Source organism: Canis lupus, chromosome 11 (assembly GCF_048164855.1).
Source record: "Canis lupus baileyi chromosome 11, mCanLup2.hap1, whole genome shotgun sequence".
In the NCBI taxonomy this organism is placed as follows: Eukaryota; Metazoa; Chordata; class Mammalia; order Carnivora; family Canidae; genus Canis; species Canis lupus.
Genome location: NC_132848.1, coordinates 45,907,040 through 45,931,068, shown reverse-complemented (window position 1 = coordinate 45,931,068; position 24,029 = coordinate 45,907,040). Strand labels below are relative to the sequence as shown.

Sequence of the window (24,029 nt, the reverse complement as noted above, 5' to 3'; positions counted from 1 at the left end):
TACTGGTCTCCTAACTCAATAAAAGAAAAAAACTAGAGTTCTAAAATGGTTTGCTTCCATTCTATACTTCACCATTCTATACTTCATCATATAACACATATAATACATTCAAAGTGTTCCATTTTAGCAAAGATTTGTTTACAAAATGTACCAAAAGATAAATATAAACTATCCCTTTAACAGTCTCTTGAGATGAAAAAGGATGAAAAGTTATCAGGAAGATGAACCCCCTCCTATATTCTTGAAAAGATCACACAGCTCCCTGTAATGGGAAACAGTTAATGGAAAATACACATTTCTCTGAATGTTCTTTGCCGTTTCCTAAATAAACTACCTGCAAAACCGGAGGCTACTTAACAACACACTCAACAAACATCAATTTCCTACAAGTCATTCGATCAAACAATTCATTAGGTCACATATCATAAAGAGGTTTCATCCTACACTTAAGATTTTTTTTCTGAACACACATCAGGAAAAAGAACTTCACAACACTGCCCCCCTTCCAGTAAATTCTACTTAATGGATTAACAATGCATGTTCAATTAAAAACATTAAGTGTGATCAGAATATCAACTGCTTTACAGAAAACAACTCTAGCCTAAACAGTACCACTAACTAGTATCTCTCAATATCCAAACCAAATGTACAGTTTCTCATAAGATTATAAAAGCACATATCTAGAGAGTACTGACTGCATGCCACTTTCCTTCCTTTACCATTAGCTTCACTAGCAATTGAGAAAGATTAAAACACAACTTCAGTTCTTGGTCTCTTGGGATACTACTATGTTCTAAGAATATGCTTTAAAAATATATATTCTTGAAACACAATCTCCTCAGCCATAGTTCTAATGCTATTAACAAAAATACCACTAATTAGTGAAACAAGCCAAGATGGGCCATTTCAATAAAGTCTAGACAAACCTATTTTGAGTACATTGTAATAATATGTAACCAGCAAACCCAGTATTTCCTTTCTGCTTATTTCAGAGACCTAATGTTCCCTGAAAAATCAGTCAAGTTAAAGCACCATGGCAAAGTGTCTGGCTTTGTGGTCTAAAACAACTGTTCCAGGTCTGACTCCAGAAATTGTCAACATCTTTTACCCAACTATGCAACCAAAATAAGCATTTTTGGATTCCAGCACCCATACACACAAAGCATAAATGCAAATCAAGCCATAAGGTATCTTAATGGGCTCAAATCCCACTTGCCTCTAAAATTAAAACAGCAGAGAATATAATTTGAGCCATGACTCCTGATATATTATGATAAACATATGTTATACCATGAAAAATTAAAAACAGAATGAGGAGCAGATTTCCCTGTTTTACTGAAGCATCTCAGAAGGCTAAATATCAGCTTTCATAGTCCTTATTCTACGCTGAAAATCTGCAAGAATTTCAAGATTGTCAGCATCACAGTTCAAGAGAGGCTGCTACTAAACCAAACAACAACAAAGAGAGTTGAAGCTTGAAGAGCCACAACCAGCTGCATTTCACAGGTATCACTATGACCTTATTATGCTTTAAAAGCTGTGGAGTTAGGGGACTTCTATTTGAAGGTGTAGTTAAATAATCTACGATACTTGTCTTGAAAATTACAGAAAAATCATGCTTGGGGTGAGAAAACTGTCTGTAGTCCTTGGGCTCCCAATGCCCTGCCTGAGAGGCACCACCTCATGGTTCTCTTCACTGGGCTGGCTGACCTTTTCCACAGTGCAGCAGAGAGCGTGGATCCCTCCACGAGCGCAGTGAGTTGCTTCAAGGGAGATTCAGGGAAATTCAGGGACACACTGTCCTCAGTGGAGGGCAAAGTAGAGAACTGCTCATCAAAACTTGACAAACTAGACGGGCACATGGAGAATGTGGAGGAACGGTTGGAGAAATCAGAGGCCAGGACCCAAGTCTGTGAAAAAGAAATCGCTGAGAATAAATCTATGACTAACACGATTTTAAAAACTGTTGTTCTTTAGAATGAACACTGAAGTTGTTGAAGGGATAAGAAAACATCTGCATCCTGGAATCCAAGAAGGGGTAAAAGGCCCCAACCACAAAATCTTGAGTATAAATGGATTCCAAATGAGGTCATCAATGAGAAGCATCACTGCTGAGTACAGCTGAGGAAGCAGCTTCCAAAGGAAGTCATGGATGGAGAGCCCCTGGTTATGCTGGTCCGTTTAGACAAAGAGTTCTTGAATATGACGAACAAGAAACTCAAGTTTCTATCTATAAAGGGCTGAAGATGCTATTTGTTCTAATGCTTTGCCTAGACACACAAGCTGAAACATCTGAACTGAGTTTTTTTAAAAGTTAGTGTGCAGAAGCCAAAGACTCTAATTCCTAAATAGATCCTCGATATTTTAAAATTTTTGTGTCATGTCTGATAAGGACCCAGAGAAAGAAAGATCAGGGAATAATAAGGAAAGAAGAAAAAAGGCACTGAAAAAACAAGTTCTAAGTACAAGGTTAGCTGCAACCAAACTTTATAATAAAGGACAATCTGTTCATTTTATGTTACAAATATTTTGTTAAGTTCCTAATGGGTCAAAGGCTTAGGAAATAAAAGTGAATGACATCAAGTTAAAGAAAGAATATAAAATGCAAAGTATCAAATTCACCTTTTCTAGTGACAGAAAACTCTATTTTTGACAGTTTTCAGTGGCAAGTGAATTTTCAATATTTCTCCTAATATTTACCTTCTAATTTACCACCCACATTTAGAGTGGAGGGGATGTGAATTATAAAAGGTCATTACAATGTTATGAAAATCCAGTGGTTAAACTGGTGAAGATAATCAAGTAACCAATGACTGTATTCTGTTAATAAACTGCATATGGTCAGATCACTTGTGAAGGAAGGAAAGATATAAGAGGACTAGTTCTCTACTACTCCTAAGGAACGTACGCTTGCCACGGCCAAACTTCTTGATGGAGACTACCAGACTACAGACGTGTGTAGCAAACACAAGATTCTACCCACTGTAGGAACTGAGTGCTGGGTAACTGACCGACGTTACTGAATGCTAAGTCCACGGTATTTTTCCTTCTTTCAATGTTCATTGATTTTTTTTTTTTTTTTTTTTTTTTTACTGAGTGCCCAATAGGTGACAAGTATTATGCATTTCCTTAAGCTACTTATTTGTTTTCTAGAAACTTAAGATTTCATCTTTTAAATGCCACACCGAAAATACAAAAAGAAAAACCAATCTACCACAAAACCATACTACCAATACTTAAGAAACTACCCATATTGTCACATACCTCAAACAACTAAATATGAACAAACTCAATACTGGCTACTCCAAGATCTTCTCATGACACACAAAATGTTAGAATCTCAAAAATCTCTTAAAAGATTTAAAAACCAAGAAAACCTTTAGGAAATTGGGAAAATACAGATACACATGAAACAAAAATTTATCTCCTATCATTACTGTCTTTTGCACTCACACTATGTAAACAGATAATCACAACCAACAAAAACACTGTAATCCCATAAAGGTCCTCAGAAATGTCCAGTGGTTTTCCTTTTGCCTTAATTTCAGTGAAATCATTTCTAAAATAATCCCAAGTTTTCATAACTGAAAACTAGGAACCAGAAATAATCAGGATGAAATTTCACTGCTTGCCTTCCCATTTCACTGTACCTAAATTTCTGGATACTCTCTGATTAATATTTTTCTGGAAAACTAATTTAAAAAATGTTTTGGCTCTGCAGACAACCATGAGAAAACTGATCAATGACAAAGAATTTAATTTCTAACCAAATATTTCTCAGAGAATTTACTCAGGGGGGAAAACAGATATAAAAATCTTAGTAGTATTGTAAATCATCTAAGTTATGATTTTATTTAATTAATAGCAAAAATATAAAAGCCAGTGAGGCAAGAAAATATTGAAGCAGGTTCAGTAAAGACATGGGGAATGATTTCTGGTATTTATCTTTATTCCAATAAGTGAAATCCTATTGTTTTTTATTCCACTGCTGCATGTAAATCTTTAGCAATATGAACTTTCATTCATGTCTTTACTGTGATCAGTGACCAAACAACTAGTAATTAACTCTCCAGTCTAGAGGCTTCCACAAAATGATGTTCATGATTTTATTTTCATCCCCAATCTAAATGTATACAAAGCAAACTAATCAAACCTTATAACATTCTTCACTCTCTGTCCCAGGAAAATGTCATCATCCAACTCAACAAAGCAGGACTATAAACCAGTCATTTGTACTGCATACAGATTTTTGCCTTAAGATGTCACTGACACCTTTAAAACCCTTGAATGAAAAAGCTAATTATTTCAACTCTTTCATTTCTATAACAACAATACCAGCAGCAAAATCCAGACGTCTTCAACAGGAGCATTATGACTTCAAAGAGAGCTCATTTGTACCTGCTTTGCCTTTCAGGATTTTATTCTGATAATACTGCCACTCCAGCTGGGGGTTAGCACCGGGACGTAAAGGTGCCCTTCCTGTGCCTCTGTTACTTGTAACAGCCACTGGTTTTCCTGGTAGGAAAAGAAAAAAATTATTTTTAAATCGAAGTACATGAATATTAACAACACTGATAACATGTAAGGGAAAATTTTTCACAAGATTTAAAAAATACAGTTTTTCCTTAGGCATTCATCCATAAAGAAGCTTAACATCTCTAAACATTATTAATTACCATGCAAAGATCATCTAAATTTATCAATACCCCCCTAAAAGTAAGCTATTTATGTCAATTTTGATACATGTATTCAACTTAAAAGCAACGCTATCACTTTGCTTCCCCTTGTTTTTGTTTGGCTTTTTGCAGTAGAAAAAAGTCAACTCTGATTCCAGATTTGAATTGGAGAGGTGGGAAAGGAAAAGAAAAACCAACTCTTATCTCAATTTTTTATATTTCATATCAGAAAAGGTAACATTTAAACTAATCTTTCAATTTTACAAAGCAAAAGGAACAAATCAACCACAATCTGACCTACTATGTAACCCAATGTGAGAACACAGTCCCCCTTCAATTTTTGGTTTAGTTATAAAATCTTTCATTTATCATTTCTTTGTATGTGCATTCAATTACAAGAGATTCTTAAAGCAACAGCACAGATAATTAATATATATGTTACTGAATGCATGTGTTGTACGAATAAAAAAAAATAATGCATCAGAGTGACTCATCAGGCTAAGCTCAATTCTTCAACATTCTAAGCTCCTTTCAAAGCTGAAGCAGTAGCTGCTACTGACAAAAATAAAGCCCTGGTATTAACCGAGCAGCTTCTGTGCTTTCCTTAAAGGAAGAACAAACTAGACTCTCAAAAGAAAACACTAATAGTTACATCTTTAAGCACAGAAAGAACTACTGAAAAATCCAGAATAAATATTTTTAAAAGTACTGCCTCACTCACAAATACCTGAAATTCTATTAAAACTAAGATGACAGCATATCTTAGCAATAATCAATAATGTAAAATTATTCTCTAACCAAAAGGTGGGAATGTGCAGTAGCATCAGGACAGTTAATCAAGTTTATTCAAGAGAGAGAAAGCACAGTGACCCAAGTAGCAGCCATATGCTACCACAAAATTTCCATTTAATAACAAAGTAATAGTATATATATAAAAATACAGAAAATGCCCAGTACCAATCTACATTAGTCTTAGAATGACAGATCCTTCAGCTGAAGAATATTATTCCCTAGACCTGAACTCTATAGGAAGAAAAAAATGTTTCTAATTTCCTTTTATCTTTCTTGATAATTGAGTCCAGAAAAGTTGGAAGCAGAAATTTATTTTGCCAAGGAAAACCAGAATAAGTATTTCTTAAAGCAGATTTTTAGATCCTTTAGAACATATATTTACAATAATGTTAATTTTCTTAAAATATAAACAAGAATACAGACCTTTGAGATCTGGTCTATTTCGTATACCCACTGATACAAAGAAGCAATCCATATCAACATGCATTATACAGCTCTGATGCCTGGGTGAACTCAATACTGACATATTTCCTAGAAGGAAAAAGAGAATGTTCAAACCCCAAACTAATTTTTAGTATTCCAAAAAATCAGGTCTAGTTAATTTTAGAAACTGTATTTTTAAAGTGCCTATAATTAGAATGAAGTTTCCAAAAATATATAGACTCTATTACAGATTATTTTCAAGAGAGGTCAAATTTGTTTCTTTGGTTCTAAAAGTAATTCAGAGATAGACAGTTTCCAAACATAATTTGAAACCAATTATGAAGATACCATATTTTCCTAATCTGAATTCTAATAATTAAGTTTTTAATCGAACGTATAGCTAAATACTTATCTTAAAGTTATTTCTGTGTGCTCAATATTTTATTAAAGTGTATAAAGGTGTTTTCATATATTTAGTTACACTTGGAGCTAAGTAACTTTAAATGACCAGTATTCCATGTAGTCTACAAACATTCCTTGATTAAAAACAAAAACAAAAACAAAACAGTATAATTTCCCACTGTTATTGTTTGGTAGGTATCATGCACTGTTTTAAGACGTGTATTTAAATTCCCACACCAATGCTGAGATAAGTAATCTTATTATGCCCATTTCACAGATTACTATTATGATTTGTTAATAATTATGTTATGCAGCCAGTAAGAGGCTGAGCTGGTAATCAACCCCAGGCAGTCTGATTTGAGCTCTCAAGCCATCACACTGATATCCTAGATGTATTTAGAAAAGTCTATAAAACAAAAATCTACATATGAATTTGTATATATACATAATGTATATAAACTTTCCTCCTTAAGCCATTAAACATTATTAAAAGTCAGGTCTGAAGTATATATGCCACTTTCAAGAAGATAAAGGTGAGTGTCCTCTCCTAAGGACCCTACCTTCTAATCAATCACCCTGGGCTGCGTATTTTGATTTAGCAGGGTTATTTTAACCAATCCAGCCACAACTAGAGCTTTCCTCTTTATCAGTTTCATCCTTAGCCCTATTCACTGGCCCTCCAGGGTACACAAGTCTTGGAATTAGAACCCTGAGCTTATATAAAGTTCTAATCTCATAAAGGAATTTTTCGCTGATAAAGAATACTAGTACTGAAGGTAGATCTTCATAATAAGCTTCCAAAAACTTATCCTTACTCCCCAAAGGCCCAGACTATTCCATTTTGACTGTGAAAGCTTTTACCAAGTTCTCACTATGTGCAAGGCACCAAGCCTTTGTTCATGTTATCTTCCCTAAGCTTAGAAGCCCATGAGGTGAGCAGCAGGGACTACCTACCACTCTACCGTGAAGAGGAAACTGAGACCCAGAGAGGTGAACTAACTGGCCCATGGTCCTGCAGGATAAGAGCGGCAGAGCCAGGATTTAGATTCAGGCTATGTTATCAAGCTCCAAAACCATGAACTTCCTTGCTACCCTCTACATTATCTCAAGAAATGATCTGTAAAATAAATCTTATAATTCTTCTGAAGTATTATATACACATAATGTAAACAACCCAAAATAACTGCTTTAAACATTCAAATAGTACAGAACATATATACCATATACCTACTGAATGCTTTCATTCAATATAAAATTAATCACTTTATTCCCACTCATGAAACTAATTTGTAATAGTTCTTTGAAGCTTTCAAAATTAAATGACCTTTACCATGTAAGGTCAAGGGATGATGTGTGGATAATCAAATACCTATAACATCATTCTAAAATATTTCATAAGTAACAAAGCATTTAGGAATACATCAAACACAACAAACATAACAGAAAAACACCACATGGAGAAGATCTATCACTTTCTAGGACAAAACCATGAGCTTCCCTCTGTACCTCAGTTTCCATGGCTGTTAAGGTAAAGGGTAGTATTAGATAATCTCTGAGATCTCTCTCTAAAAAACAAAACAAAACTGTATATTCTGTAAAAAACATCTAAAACCTCAAAGCAGATACTCTTGATAATGACTGCACAGAAATATAGCCTGTCATTGGTTTTGTTCGCTTTTGAAAACAAGTATTAAAAAAAAACCAAAATACAATAACCCATCTACTTTTATGTGAAAATACTTAATCTCACTACAAGTTTACCACTATAATTACAATAGCTATTATGTCAGTTATTTAATAATTTAAAAATCATTAAGATGCCAGCTTCTGGAATTAACAGTTATTCTTGCCAAACCAATTTATTCTTACAGGAGTTTATGCACTGAATATAATACATGTAATACTTCACACATTTCAAAACTTCCACAACTGAAAAGGTCTACATATGAATGCTCAGAATCTCAACCTTGTTACTGTTTAAATTACCTAAAAATATTCAGTTAGCCACATTTAAATCTAAATTTGTAAGAAAATACTTTAATAAGAAAGCTTTCTATAATCTGCTATGCTTACTATAACTTACATAACCCGATATTCCTAAAGACTTATATGAGAGCTTAGTATTGATCAGAATACCAATGACAGCTCAAGAACAAAATGGTCAAGCATGATTGTTTCTTAAGAAAACAATTTTAGTAAGTATCTACCTGTGTCAGTTACAACAAGTGTAGACCTGCCTGTTTTCATTTTTTTTAATTTTTCCCTTCCTGGAAAGACACCACTACTTTGTCTTTGCAGGGTATTGACAAATTCAGTCAATTCACACTTCCACATTGATATGTGATGCAGTCTTGAGCGGGAATAGAAGTCTGAAATAAAATTGCAATCTGAGGGTTTGGATGGCACTAAAGGTGCTGCCTTGCTAAGAGTAGGTACTGAAGAAGTGCTTTTTGTGCTTGAAGGCCCCTGAACAGCAGAGTGGTGAGCACCGTTTATTTTAGTGTTACTGTGCAAAGATGATAAGGAGAAGGAATTAGTTCTGTGTGGATTCCGCACGGTATCTGTGTTTCTAGTGCTTTGTTGGAACTGCTGCACGATGCAGTCTCTGAAGTCAGTGCTATTCTTCTCAGCCTGCTCCTCCTCCTGGGTGAAGTCTGAAGAAAGCCTGCTGGCAACACTGTTGCCCATGGGCACCAAGCAATCCTGCGTCTTTAAGGCACCATTAGAGCTAGGAGTGTGTCCATTAAAAATGGCAGCGCTGTCTCTGTGATGCGGAATTCCATTTTGTTTCCTTCCTGGAAAGATCTGCTCTAGCTCTGTTAAACTAAAATCATTATTTGCATCTTCTTCATTCCAACTGTTCATTCCATTGACTTTGACTTCATTTTCTGTCTCAATCTTCTTAATTATGTGATTTCTACAGCAGGAAAGAAGATTTAATTTCAATTAATGTGTGACTTTCAGGCTAAAACAATTTTTAATGTAAACATGGTCTTAGTGATATGCACTTCAAGATTTCTCTGAAAAATTAAACCATGAATTTTATATTCTTTCTCTTTCAACAAAAGATAATTCTTAGCTAAACCAAAGTAGCAAGGTAACTAGGAAAATTCTAGAATATAAACAGTCTTTTAAGGGTTTACTCCCAAAGAAGAAATACAATGGAATCTTAGACTGAAGAAAAATAAGAACTATTTTTAATTATTTTTCCCACTAAAAATTAAATGGAATCTGTAATCTCTAAATATCCAGTTGGAGGCACAGTGTCTGCCATTTCCTAGGGAGTTAATAAATTATGGGACTCAGTATAAATAGCTCCCATAAAAATGGATTAAGAAACTTTATTTGAATTATTATTCCTAGTTTTAGTTTTATGTAAGGCACTGTTCAACACATTAAATCCAATACTGCTACAATCCTAGGGCCAGTTAAGTTTCATTCAGGAAGACTGACAGACTCTATGTACTAATCCATTAATGGGGCCAATTGTTGCATTAGTAAATAAAAAGTAAGGACCAGGTTAATGTGTATGGGTAATTCAGGAAAAAAAATACCTAGAAAAATGAGGACACTCACTTATTAACCAAGAAAATGGCATTTAATCTCTAAGAAAAGTGTATTCAGATGCTAAGGTGGTCCAAGGCAATCTGGACCAAGATCCCTGATGACAAATTTATAAATGCAGGGCCTATGACAAAATTTAGCTAAATTCACATTGTGACTCCTCTAGATGTTTGCTATAAAGACAAAATTCATTTGCATTCAAAAAAGTCATCTCACAAATACAAAAACCTGATTTACAGAACTGTAATTCAGTCCACTTAGAAAAATACCCACATCATTAATCCAGTTAGTAGTTCAGGCTCCAGAGAAAGTTGCCTGATATATGGTCCCCAGGCATTGGTGAGGTTACCACAGTATTAGCAGGTTTAATCTAAAGTCCAACATGATATATTAGTAATAGCAACCTGAACACACAGAGAAGTCACAAACATGAGTAGAATGCAAAACATTACCACCCATTTCTGGGTTGGCTCTGTCTGTTTGAACCATCTTATGGAATATGACAGCCAACTCTGATTAGGTCCAGTCCTCACAGATGATCATGCCAGTGAAAGGGAAAGAGACGACCAACAGGAAACGATTAAAAGAGGAAGGAAAGAAAACCTAATTTGTTATATGTCTGGCCCTTGAGATAAAGAGAAAACAAGGGAACAAGAAGTCACATAAAAGAATTTCAAAGGAATTTATAAAATGTATTAAATATACCAAACAATAATGATCACAGAGAGCAACAAAAGTGAAGTAAATCAGAAAAGCCTGACATCTAGTTTTCTGTGTCACAAACAGTAAAGATTCTTTCCAAGTATACTAGCAACATATGCAACAGAATTGCATATATTGGCAAGAAACACACTGCTAATATATATTCTTACTGTGTACTGCGGTTCGGTTTTTCAGCCTAGACAAATGGATATTCATAAAGTAGGTGTAGTGGAAATATATCACTGGTAGATACATGTTAATTAGGCAACAGTGTATATGGATTAAAAGTGAAATCTAGGGAAGCCTGGGTCGCTCATTTGGTTGGGCATCTGCCTTTGGCTCTGGTTGTGATTCTGGGATCCTGGGATTGAGCCCTGCATGAGGCTCCTCACTCAGTGGGGAGTCTGCTTCTCCCTCTCCCCCTGCTTGTGCTCACTCTCACTCTCTCTCAAATAAATAACATCTCTTAAAAAAAAAAAAAAAGTACAATCTATCAGGATAAATTCTTGCTAAAACTGGCACAAAGAATTTAAAAAAAAAAAACACACCTACTTTCTATTTTTATTAGTGCAGGTAAGAAAAAAGATATCAAGTACGTTCAGAAACATTTTCTGATATTATTTGTTGTGCATCTTGATGTTACTAAAAAAATCAAAAGTATCATGTAATGTGAAAAATGTGAATATGCTTATAAGTGAACACACGCTAAAAAACAACAACAAAAACTATGGAAGGTGGTGACACTGGATATCCACAGCTTAATTAGACTCCTGGCCTTTTAAAAAATATATATATATCCAACTCCCAAAGCAAGCAATTTAATAAATAAGGGGAAGGCTAATGATAATGAACCACCTGACATATATGTTAAGTCAACACACCAATTAATCATGAAACCACTTTACCCAAGATTATTGCAATTAAAGCTTAATATTTTTTAAAAACCTGTCACATGGACTCAAGTCTAGACTCAAGTCTAAAGTTACCTCTAACTCTCTAACTGTAAATTTTTACCATTATAAAAATATTTACATATGTAAAATGGCTATGAATTTGGAATTTTTCAAAAACCACCTAGAAATGTTAACATTTTCCATATGTTTAGACCACACAACAAAAGTATACCCGGCATAGTTAGTTCAGTTTTTTGAGAAAGCAACATTCCACAGCAAATTACTTCCGTAGAAATAATTACTTTCAGGAAAATCCATGGGAAATTTTACTTCTAATAACTTCAGATTCATTAGTTTATTTTTAAAAAAACTATTTTATTTATTCATAAATAAATAAGAGAGACACAGAGAGAGAAGCAGACACACATGCAGGGGGAGAAGCGGGCTCCTGGCAGGGAGCCCGATGTGGGACTTGATCCCCAGACCCATGATCACGACCTGAGCAGAAGGCAGACGCTCAACTGCTGAGCCACCCAGGCATCCCAAGATTCATTAGTTTACATGGGAATCTACAACAACTGGAAAAGCCTTCTTTTTTTTTTTTTTTTTTTTAAGATTTTATTTATTTATTCATGAGACACACAGAGGGAGAGGCAGAGACACAGGCAGAGGGAGAAGCAGCCTTCCTGTGGGGAACCTGATGCAGGACTCAATCCCGAGACCCTGGGATCACACCCTGAGCCAAAGGCAGATGATCAACCACTGAACCACCCAGGTGCCCCTGGAAAAGCTTTCTTTTTTTTTTTTTTTTAAGATTTTATTTATTTATTCATGAGAGATACAGGGAGAGAGAGAAGCAGAGACACAGGCAGAGGGAGAAGCAGGCTCCATGCAGGGAGCCTGATGTGGGACTCCATCCCAGGTCTCCAGGATCACGCCCTGGGCTGACGGCAGCGCTAACCACTGAGCCACCCAAGGATCCCTGGAAAAGCTTTCTTATTTACATTTTGTTTATGAAACTTTCACAGTAAAAATAATTTTTTGACAAGATACCTACACACATATTTTAAACATGTTTAATACACATGAATGGCCAGGTTTTTGTGTTTGTTTCTATCTCAGCAAAGCAGAGGCTATACCCACTGCTAAAACCCAGCTTTGCAACACTCTCCAATGTAGACAAACTTACACCCTGTTGTTGAGCTGTTTGGCTACACTGCTTGGACCTGGCACAGGTTCCTCAGCTTTGCATGCAGGATTAAAGTTGAGACCTTTCTGCATGTTGGACTGCTTGCTGTACAGCTGATAGGGAATGCAGGACAGCAGTCGTCCAGCCTTGATGCTGAAACAAAAAAGTAACACTAATTTAAGAGTTCAATACTTTGGGAAAATAAGCTTCATGAAAATAATTTTTGTTCTGAATAATAGGAGCTTTTCACCAAAAACGAGCCACCTATTTTCCTAGTTTAGTTCATCGCCCTCCGTGTTTGTGGCTCTAAGAATAAGACATTCTACTCATGCAGAGACATACATGTGAACTTCTAAAAGTTAGTGGCCAAAAATCTGAGGGGAAAATAAGTAACTGCAGAGTAGGATGACAAAACTGCATGCATGGAGTCTTATGACTAGTCAATATTTTAACCATCATGCTTTTAATATTTACCACAGTTCCCAAACAATTCACATAGAATTATCAAGACTTTCTCAAAGCTCATCTTACATACTAAGTATTTCCAGAATAACTAAAATGGATGAGGATTTCCAATTTCTACACTATGAGCTCAGGAAAGGAAATAAACAAGTATGAAAAAATGTATACAACTTCTTGCCCTTTCTCCTACAGAGTATGGAATGTTTGTTTACTATGAAAAAATGTATACAACTTCTTGCCCTTTCTCCTACAGAGTATGGAATGTTTGTTTACTACAGATACTGAGAGTAAACTATTCATTCTTGAGAACCTGAAGACAGAAAATACACTTTCTGATACAGTATTACCTACAAGTAACCTGGGGGAAAGTCTGAAATGTGTCTGTTGGCTAGCTAGTCGAGTAAAAATAGTTTTAGAAGAACTCTATAGCACTGTGAGAGAGAAATGTAAATAACACCAATTTAAAAATAAAAGCCAAATCTATACTAGAAACTAGAATCAAACATATTTTCTATGAAGAATAATTGAGGCAAGATATAAAAAACACAAGAGAAATGAAAAAAAAAAAGAGATGAAATCACAACTTTTACTTAAGTGAGTTGAATAAGCACTGATCTTAGTAGTAAATGTAATTAGAAACAACATTTTAGCCCATATGAAGTATGAGCTCTTTGTAGTATCATAAGTACCTAACAAACGTACTAACATATTATAGTTTGGGAGCTTAAAAAGAAAGGGCAGATCTGATTGGGAACCAGGCACCCCCACCAGGAGATCCCGATGAGCCGGCCATGGAACTGCAACAATCATCAACTCACGCTGCCAATAGACCCGTGTGGGAACCTAACCATAGGAGGCAGGGTCCCCTGCTATAAAACACTCAACACAAAACAAACAAAATCAGCCTTTAATAACTGAGGACAGTGTTTTTAAACTGTGCTCCATGGCATTGCCAGGCTTGATGAGGCAGTGGTGTGAATCACTGCAGCTCCTCATTAACTATTCTATCGTTCAAATGTCATTAAATTATCTGAAGAAAAGGATTATGACAAAAATTTTAAAATCCCTGACTTACAATACACAAGGCAAAATTTTTAGTAAAATAATCCCATACCTAAACCTAATGCACACAGGCTTCTCCCTTAAAGGACTTCCCCCCACATTAACTCTGGTCTAATGATACACAGACAGACATCAGGGAATTCTAATCAAAGCAAAGCTATCACCCTACACACTCAAAAGTGGTATAGCTGCTTTTTAAACTGCTCTAACTAAAAACAGGAAAAACAAAGAAAAGAATGTCATGTATCATCCATTAAGTAACTAAAATAATGTTTATTTTTTAATTTTTTATTTTTTTTAGATTTTATTTATTCATGAGAGACACACAGAGAGAGGCAGAGACATAGGCAGAGGGAGAAGCAGGCTCCATGCAGGGAGCCCGATGTGGGACTCAATCCTGGGACTCCAGGACCTCGCCCTGGGCCAAAGGCAGGCGCTAAACTGCTAACCCACCCAGGCGTCCCTAAAATTTTAAGTATAATAAAATCTCATCAAAACACTACTAAGACAAGATGAACAAGATTGGGATTAGAGTATGAAAGAAAACAGTACTGTGGTTTCCCAAAAGGACTCCATGCTAAGACGTGTAGACATTAGGCATTTGTTTTATATATTAAGATGTATGCCCAGGCTGATCCATTTCCACATAGACCAATTCATCTATAATAAGCTTAATTAAATGGCAAAGAGCAGACCCAAACAGGAGTCAGGAAAATCTGGATTCTGAATCCTGATGTTTCTGGGCAAGTCAGCCTTAGTAGCTTTGCCTTCTCATATATAAAATGAAGCAAACAGGCCATATAATCAGGATGTCCAAAATCACGTCAGTTATTTAAAAATAAATGATTAAGCCTGACTTCAATCTGAAATAAAATCCATTCAGGTAAACTTTAAAACTTATAACTACCTTAAGTTGCTTTTTCAATTGTATTCTCTAATTGCATTCAGGGTAAGAAGGAAAAGCAAGTATTAAAACGAAAAACAAAACAAAACAAAAACAGCTATAATGAAAACTACATTTTCTAAGTAAATCAAGTTCTACCCACCGAGCACCCTTTTCAGTCCACTTTCCTACTATCTTTGAATCTCCACCATTCCCTCCAAAGTCAGATTAATATTTTCAGATCCAATGCTAGCCCTAACATGATGATAGGATTGTCTGTACATGACAATACACACACAGCCCAACTCTGGAATGATACTAACTTCTTATACTGAAAACTGCACACTTCCCTTTTTAAGGAGATACATAGCTAAAAGTCATATTCATTGGTCCTACGTAATGAAAGGATAAATCACAAGAAAACAGCAAAAGGAAATCAGTAAGATGTTCCAGGGATGAACTGTCAACTTAATCCCCCAAGGTTTCAAAAACCCTTAATCTGTAAGATACATTTGGTTTTCTGAAAGCCAAATGCACTTTTTAAAAATGCAGTTTTGTCATTTTGGAATTAATTTTCTAATACTTGATAATGTTCATAGAATAAAAATAAAATTAGAAAAGAACTTCTTATATATTATGTATCTAACAATGTGCCAGGCACTGTGCTGGATAGTTTGTACAAATTAACAGTTCTCACCTAATCACAGCATATCAATATTAAGCCTTCTTTTAAAAATGAGAATTTTAATATCTTCACTTTGAACTTTCGTAAATCTATCAATTACTTATATGTATTATGTATCACTTAAAATATAAATCACTTAAGTTATGGCTCATCAGATGACAAATTAAATTTAGAGAGTTAGTATGAATCACCTCTGATTTATGACATCAGTTCTAAACCAACAACAAAGAACAATAATGTAACTGAAAAACAGATATTAATAATACTGCAAATTGCTCTTCCTCTCTGTCCCTTCTCTTCTAGTACACCAGGTCCAATACCCTGGCTCTTCTTTTTTTCCCTTAGCATGTATTAACTCTTAACATATAATTTACTTATATACTAAGAATATTACTTTATGTTTTCTTCAGTAGTACATAAACTCCAAGAGGTAGGGAAAGGATCTTTATTTACTTTACTGATATTTCCCAAGTACAGAGCCCATCAGAGATGTATAAACATTTTCTGAACGAACACCATGTTTAGCCAATCCCTTCCCATCACTGCTTCCTGCTGCTTACCTGAGTCATCGCCCCTAACTCCTGGTAGCTGAGGATGCAAGAACACTAACATATTAGGTTACCTAAATTATCAATGTGAGGTTAAAGAGTACAACAGTTTAAGACATTATTTTTCAACCTTAAGAGGCAATGTAAGTGAGGTGTTTATAATATAAATAAAAAGCATTCCAATTTTAAAAACTTTTTAAAATTTAATTAAAAAATTAAACTTACCTTTCCACAATCCATTCTGGCCGAATTACTTTTTCCCCCTTTAATTCTTTAATTTTGGCATTGGGAAGATTTGTGGCAATAATGTGTGTTGTTTTGGATCTGGAATAATACACATGGTATTGGCCTCCATGCAACATCATTAGCTTTCTCAATTCCTCAGCAGAAGGATCTGTAAAATTAATATTAAAATAATGTTAAGAGTTTTATATATGTTAAGCCCTAACTGAATAACCCCTTATAAAGCCCAACTTAAAGAATCTATCACTGATCCACTTCCTCCTGGGCTGTGTTCCCAGTAAACAAAATTGAGAGGTAAATCACAAAGTGATAAATAAGGCTATGCTGCTTTAGCACATCCTCTTGCCTGCTAGAGACACTCCACCAACAAAAAAAACCTACTGCTAAGAGATGCCCAGAGCAGACAGGGACCTCAAGTAATGAAACAAATATTAATAACAGAGATGTTTTAAAACTTCTGACCATATTTAGCTACATGACCTAGACATTGGTATCTTATGTTTTAAAAAATTAATTACCATAAAATCATTTATAGATCAGTTTGCAGAGATTCCAATTAATCCTACACCTCCTTCAGAATAATACAATAGTAGATAGATAAACCACTCATAACTTACTATGAACAAACAGACTTACTGTAGGGCTACTAAAAGACTTTACTCTTATGAAGCTTAATAATTTTTATTTTTATTTAAGAAAATATAAGAAAGGGATCCCTGGGTGGCGCAGCGGTTTGGCGCCTGCCTTTGGCCCAGAGCGCGATCCTGGAGACTCGGGATCGAATCCCACGTCGGGCTCCCGGTGCATGGAGCCTGCTTCTCCCTCTGCCTATGTCTCTGCCTCTATCTCTCTCTCTGTGACTATCATAAATATATAAAAATTAAAAAAATAAATTCTTTAAAAAAAAAAAAAAAAGAAAATATAAGAAGATAATCTTACTCAGTTTCTCAATATGAACTTGCACCAAAGCCAAAAAATAAAGTTCACCAATTAAAAAAAAAAAAATCACAGAAAAAGAAACATCTTTTTTGGTTTTGTTTCAAATCATTCCTCCCCCCCCCCCCAAAAAAAATTATTTTTCCCTGCTCCCATCTCTGAAATTATTTTTTAATAAAACTATAGAAAAATATCTTAAACAACAATCAGTATGGTTTATGCTTTTGCATAAAAAGTCTGACTCACTGAAGTTATGACCAGTATTACTAACATCACATTAAACTAATTATTTTCAATAGTTTGTTTCTTCCAACCTAATTATTCTAATGAAAGCTCTAAATTACACCTTCCTCAAAACAGCTATACCCTGGGGGGACATCACAGGAGGATACTTTGTTATCCAACCAACAGATTTATCTTAAGTCTAAGCAATACAGGTCTAAGTATTTAAATAAACACTTTTATTATAGTAACTATGTAACTAGGGGAGTTTTAGTTTTTAGAATCAGAAAAAAAACTAACTATGTAACTAGGGGAGTTTTAGTTTTTAGAATCAGAAAAAAACTAACAAGATATATTTAGAACATTTAGACAATGTTGACAGGTTGGTCGAGTCTTGGTAAATTCTTATGGTATACAATTCATTTGATGTTACTGATTGCACTGGCACTGCTCAATACAAATATAATGTGAACCATAAATACAAGTCACTGTAATTTAAAATTTTCTAGTAAACTCACAAAACAGAATAAAAGGTAAAATTAATTTTAATAATATTTTTAATCTCACAGATCCAAATCATCACTTCAACATCTTCAACATGTAAGCAACACAAAAACCTGGGATATTTCACATTACTCTGTTTATACTCCAGCGTGTATTTTACATTTACAACATTTGTCAATTTAGACCAGCCACATTTCAAGTGCTTATTAACACATGCGGCTAGTGTTTACCAAACTCAACAGTGGACTAAAAAGGGGAATGAAAACAACTTTTAAATAAAATTAACTCAGAATTCATAAGGTTTCCAGGAGTTAGGGAATCACAAAAACTTGAGCATCACAATGATTTAATGTAAAACTGTGGAAATTAAACAGCTAGCCAGTCGAAAATCTATAGTTTACTTATTTTCTTACCCTAAAGATTACAAAATTTGGCTGACACAATAGTATTAAGTACCAATTCAAAGGCTAGATACAACATAATATGAACAGACGCCAAATCCAATAAAAAGCAAGGAAACGCAAAAAAAAGTATTTACAAGTTAATCCACAACTTTCCTCAACCAATTCTAATTGTATTCAATGATTTAAATAGGAAACAGGCTGACAGAAAACATTACCTTTGTTTACGCATACTTGTAAAAGCACTGTCCCCTCTACTACTTGCTCTCTGAAATCAAATTACTGCAGAAATTTGGAACTGGAAAACCTGGACAATTTACTGGCCTACTGGATGAAATTAAGGAGGCTCCTTGAAGTTCACTTTGCAAACTCGTACATATTCTTCAGTGTGAAGTGGACCATAAAAACCAATCTAGTTAAAAGGTAAGATTACATGAAATCTGGTGTCAGACCAACCTGGATTTAATCTTGGCTTTAACATTCTTTGGATGTATTACTTTGAAAAAGGACTTAACTCCTTAAAGCTTTCTCCTCTTTACAAATAAATAAGCCTGGCACATAGAAAGTACTCAATGTAAAAACTGTTGTTATTATAAATTATAATGACAGCAGAACTCCTTTAAAGCATTGTATGACTTGAGGATCCAGCCCTATACAAAAAATGGTAGAAGACAACACATATGCTGACACATGGTAGCCCTAACTTTTCAAACACAGAACTGCCATTTAATGCGCCAAGGACAGCAGCCAGGAACCACTCCACCAGCCCCAACAGCCTGGCGTGCATGGTGGCTGGTGGCTGCCCTCACTTTTATAGCTTTTTGATATTTTTAAAACAGTATTTCTCTCTGGCTCTATTTCTTCAAGCAACAGAACATACTTCCACATTACAAGTTCAAAAGAATATAAACAACAGCTCTGAAGATTTGCACAATAAATTCATTTTTGTGTTTAACACGCTCCTTAAATTCAGCAGATGTGGGCTAAGTAGAGAAAAATGTTTGGGAGACAGTATCCAACCTCATGAAACCTCTATGACACTAAGCTTTGTGTAACCCCATCCCTCCAATCTACTACACCAGGTAATTTTCTTCGTACTACCAGTAACAACTTGAAATTACCCTATTTGTTTGTTGTTAGATTTCCCCCTTGAGCACGTGCTCCTGGAGGGCAGGAACCTTGTCTGTTTTATTCACTTACATTATGTCTGCCACAAAGCAGGTGTTCAGTACACATTTACTGAATTTACTGGTATCTCCCATGCATCAAAGCCTCCTGCCTGGGGTTTTCACCCCTCTAGTAAAAGTGGAGTGTGAGTCGTATTACCATGTCTATTTTCAAAACATTTACTCAGTAACTCAACATATTAGGCCATATAGCACAGGGTCCAGAGCAAGATCGAGGATCGAGTGGGCACAAATCCTAGCTCAATCCCTTGCTAAATTGTGGACCTCAAGCAAGTTACTTAACTTTCCAGGGCCTCACTTTTCTCATATGTAAACTGATAATAATAGTGTCTCAGAGGGCTGTTATGGGATTAAGAGCTAAAATTATAAATTGCTAAGAAAAGTGCCATGCTCAAAGTAAGAATTATGTGTCACCTATTACCAGCATTATTATGTTATCATCTCTTACCCCAAAAGCAGAAAGAAGGTAAAAACTCCATGTCTGAGGCTTTTCTCTACCTATAAATCATTACATTTTTCAATTCATAATCCCACCTTTAAATCATCTTGTTGCCCACCCTCCAGTACCTTTTCCTTCAAGAAAGTCCTTAATGTATTAGCAAGAACAAAAGAAGAAAATGAAAAATCCAACAAAACAAAAAACTATTCAGAGACATTTTATCCCCCAAATCTTTACAACTGATGTTACCCTCTAGAGAATGTCAGAACTAAAAGAGCCTGTAGAGATTTAATAACCATTTCATTTTCCATATTGGTATAAATAAACTTAAACCAACTAGACCAATTCAAACAGTAAATAAATTATCTCTCAACCCTCATTATACATCCTCACTGAACATATTATTTTTAAATACATTAGAATATTTAAAAAGTAACTTAATCACCAACAAAAATCATCACCATAGGTTACCAATGACATCTTGGGGAAGATCCTTTAAGTAAGAGTGTCTCAGAGGCTCAGCGGCTCCCAAAAACAACTTTACCAGAAGAAAAAACAAAAACAAAAGCAGCAGTTCTAACAAAAGATTTTTTTAAAGGTACATGTGCCAATCAAATTATTTCTCTGGAGATTTACTGAATTTTTCAACAAGTAAATTATTATTCATCAATGCACTTAAGGTTTCTTATAAATAACATCAACTTTAGGTAGATTAATTATTAGAAAAACTAAAAGATCAAAGAGAATAAGGTAACTTCCCAAAGTTACATACAGCTAGTGGGATAGCTACAATTCAGGTCCAGGTTTCTGTCTCCAAAAACTCTTGATCAGCCTTAACATGTTGCTAACCGGGATAGAAAAGCATGGTTTTGGGACACTTGGGTGGCTTCAGTGGTTGAGCATCTGCCTTCAGCTCAGGGCTGATCCCAGGGTCTGGGATCAAGTCCTGCATCAGGTTCCCCACAGGAAGGGTGCTTCTCTCTTGCCTAGGTCTCTGCCTCTCTGTGTCTTATGAATTTTTCTTTTCTTAAAAAAAGAAAAAAGCATGGTTTCCAGCTGAAAAGTTGTAATATCCTGAAAAGTTGTAATACCTTGGGCAACTGACCCATCCCATTTAGCCTCAGTTTCCTCTTTACAAAAGGAGAGGCTAAACTAGATGATCCTTAAGATTCTTTACAAAGCTATTTATTATATAATTCTATCTATGTACTAAAACCATTATGTCCAGCAAACAAAACTTGAAGACTATTTTACAAGTTTGTGAGAGAAAAGCAAACCAGGTCACTCAATTTTATGGATGAAGGAACTAAAGCAGAAAAATGTAAATGAGTTAAAAAATACATATATATGTTAGCAAGACATTGGAAAAGGTAGGTCAATAATTCACATATCTTGATTATCTAATAAACACCAATGTCTTGTACACACATGATAGGTATAAAATTCAGTACGTTTAAGGTCGAGTAATACAAAGTACTTAAAAGCAAATACTGTCTTTACAAGATAAAATATGTAGTATAAGGGAAACACAGTGAACTGGAGACCAAAAGTCCTGAGTTCAGTCTAGCTCTGTCAAAATTAACAACTATCTACTATCTTTATGCTTTAGTGTGACAGAGGTCAAATGGGATGACTAGAGCAAATGATTCCTAAGGTTCCTTTCAGACCTAAACTATTATGAATCTGTTTGGCTTCCAGATAAGTTTTCTATCACTGCTTCATATTCAATTACCAACAGCTTCCATCACATTAAATACCATCACAGAAAAAAAAAAAAAGTATTATACAACCAACCTGACTATCCATCAAAAAGTCGGTAATAGGGATCCCTGGGTGGCGCAGCAATTTGGCGCCTGCCTTTGGCCCAGGGCACGATCCTGGAGACCTGGGATCAAATCCCACATCGGGCTCCCAGTGCATGGAGCCTGCTTCTCCCTCTGCCTCTCTCTCTCTCTCTCTGTGATTATCATAAATAAATAAATTAATTAATTAAAAAAATTATTAAAAAAAAAAGTCGGTAATAGTGCTTTGATGACCTGGTTAAAATAAACTATCTTTTATGTGTATTTTACCAGATTCCCTGCTCAACTAAGTTTATCCTCTGTAACTGAAGTTCTATACCTGATCCTATCATATGCTAACAAAATCTGTAAACAGAAGGCAAAATTTATGGGGTCTTCACTTCTAATCTCTCAACAAGCAATACTGTCAGTGCTTTCATTTACTCATATATCCTACAACGTCTATATCAACTCCCAAACTGTCCATTAAAATACAGGCACAGAAGATCCAAGACATTTGAAAAAAAAAGTGAAACTAGTCTACTCTTTTCATCTACAGCTTTCCTACTGAGGAAACACAGCAGTGGTTTGAAACATGATACAGAATCAATATTCTCAGAAAATTTCCTCTATGACAAAACAATCTGACAGCTATTTTTACTAGCAATAATCCTAAATATCCGATACAGAAATTTAAGATTAGATGTCAGTTTCCCTAAGCCATTATATTTAACAAAATATGTTTTTTAAGAGATGCATTAATACTTGGCATATCCTCTTTATAGAGTAAGTGCTATTAATATATTTTTACTAAACAAAATAACAAGTGTAAATTTTTATACATGATAATAAAACTTGAAAATGTCATTTTTTTCCTTTCCCATGGTCAGTAGACACATGTCCATTCTAGTAGCACCAATATATATGTCAAATTTATTAAAAACATCCATCTCTATGCAGAGCAGAATAAAAGTGTCATTAGCTGGTTTATAAACAAAAGCAGGTAAAAAACTGAGGACAGAAAATCAACATGAATTTAGGGCCTATTCTAGTCAGGTCCTTGACATACCTTATCTCACTCCTCACCACCAGTGATTCCAACACTGGAAACTGACAGTTAAGTCTTGGCATCACAAGTCCTGTGTGAGATTATTAAATTCATTTCAATACTATTCTTACCAGAAAACATACATCTGGGGAGGATTATTTGGATAATCATTTCCTAACTAAAGCACTGTCACAAGATGTTAATACCCAGGTTTTGTTATGAAGGTACTAGTGCTGTTGTCATGGACAGCTTTAAATGTTACATACTAATATGGTACATACATACAATGATATATAATTCAGCCTTAAAAAGGAAGGTTCTAATACATGCTACAACCTGAACCTTGAACCTCTTATTACACTAAATAAAATAGTGACCAAAAAAAAAATACTGAATGATTCTACTTCTTTGAGGTATCTCAAATAGTCAAATTCACAGCCAACAGAAAAGTAGAATGGTGGTTGCGGGTGGAGGGGGGGAATGGAGGGTCATTTAATGTGTATAGGGTTTCAGTTCTGTAACATAAAGAAGCTCTAGGGAACAGTTGTATAATAAGGTGGCTATACTTAACACTACCAAACTATACACTTTAAGAATAAAGTGGTAAACTTTGTTATGTATAATATGCCATAATTCAAAAATTTTTTAAAAAAGCAAACCACATTTTGACAGCCATGCTAAACACAAAGGAATATGCTACGTACCAGTTAGTACCACATCTATATTGTAAACAGGAATTTAGTTTCAGCAAAACAACACCATTCATATAATAATATTAACTTGAATTTTATTATGTCTGTCATTTTATCCACATTTAATTTTCAATTCTGCAAAATCAGTAATTGTAAGAGCTTGGGAGAACATTATTATTACTACTAACACTTTAAAGATGCTTGTGAAAATCTCACTGCTCTAAGAGACAGGATTAGCTAATAAGTGAAAAAAATCTAGAATTAAAATCCAAGCCTTGATTTCTGTTCCCATGCT

General features: G+C 34.9%; 1 protein-coding gene across 8 annotated transcripts in view; it reads right to left on the bottom strand.

Annotated features, from left to right (window-relative positions):
- The window catches only part of REV1 (REV1 DNA directed polymerase), a 96,980-nt gene that overhangs the window by 28,591 nt on the left and 44,360 nt on the right, over positions 1–24,029 (bottom strand). For 5 of the 8 annotated variants that reach the window (XM_072767988.1, XM_072767987.1, XM_072767989.1 and 2 more), the window contains 5 exons: positions 16,507–16,675; positions 12,642–12,794; positions 8,501–9,210; positions 5,892–5,999; positions 4,399–4,515 (listed from right to left, as the gene is read on the bottom strand). In XM_072767988.1, the coding sequence (XP_072624089.1) occupies positions 4,399–4,515; positions 5,892–5,999; positions 8,501–9,210; positions 12,642–12,794; positions 16,507–16,675 (1,257 nt within the window). Of the gene's footprint in view, positions 1–1,710; positions 1,865–4,398; positions 4,516–5,891; positions 6,000–6,853; positions 7,418–8,500; positions 9,211–12,641; positions 12,795–16,506; positions 16,676–24,029 lie in introns of those variants that run through there. The other 3 variants (XM_072767992.1, XM_072767993.1, XM_072767994.1) reach the window with 3 other exon arrangements.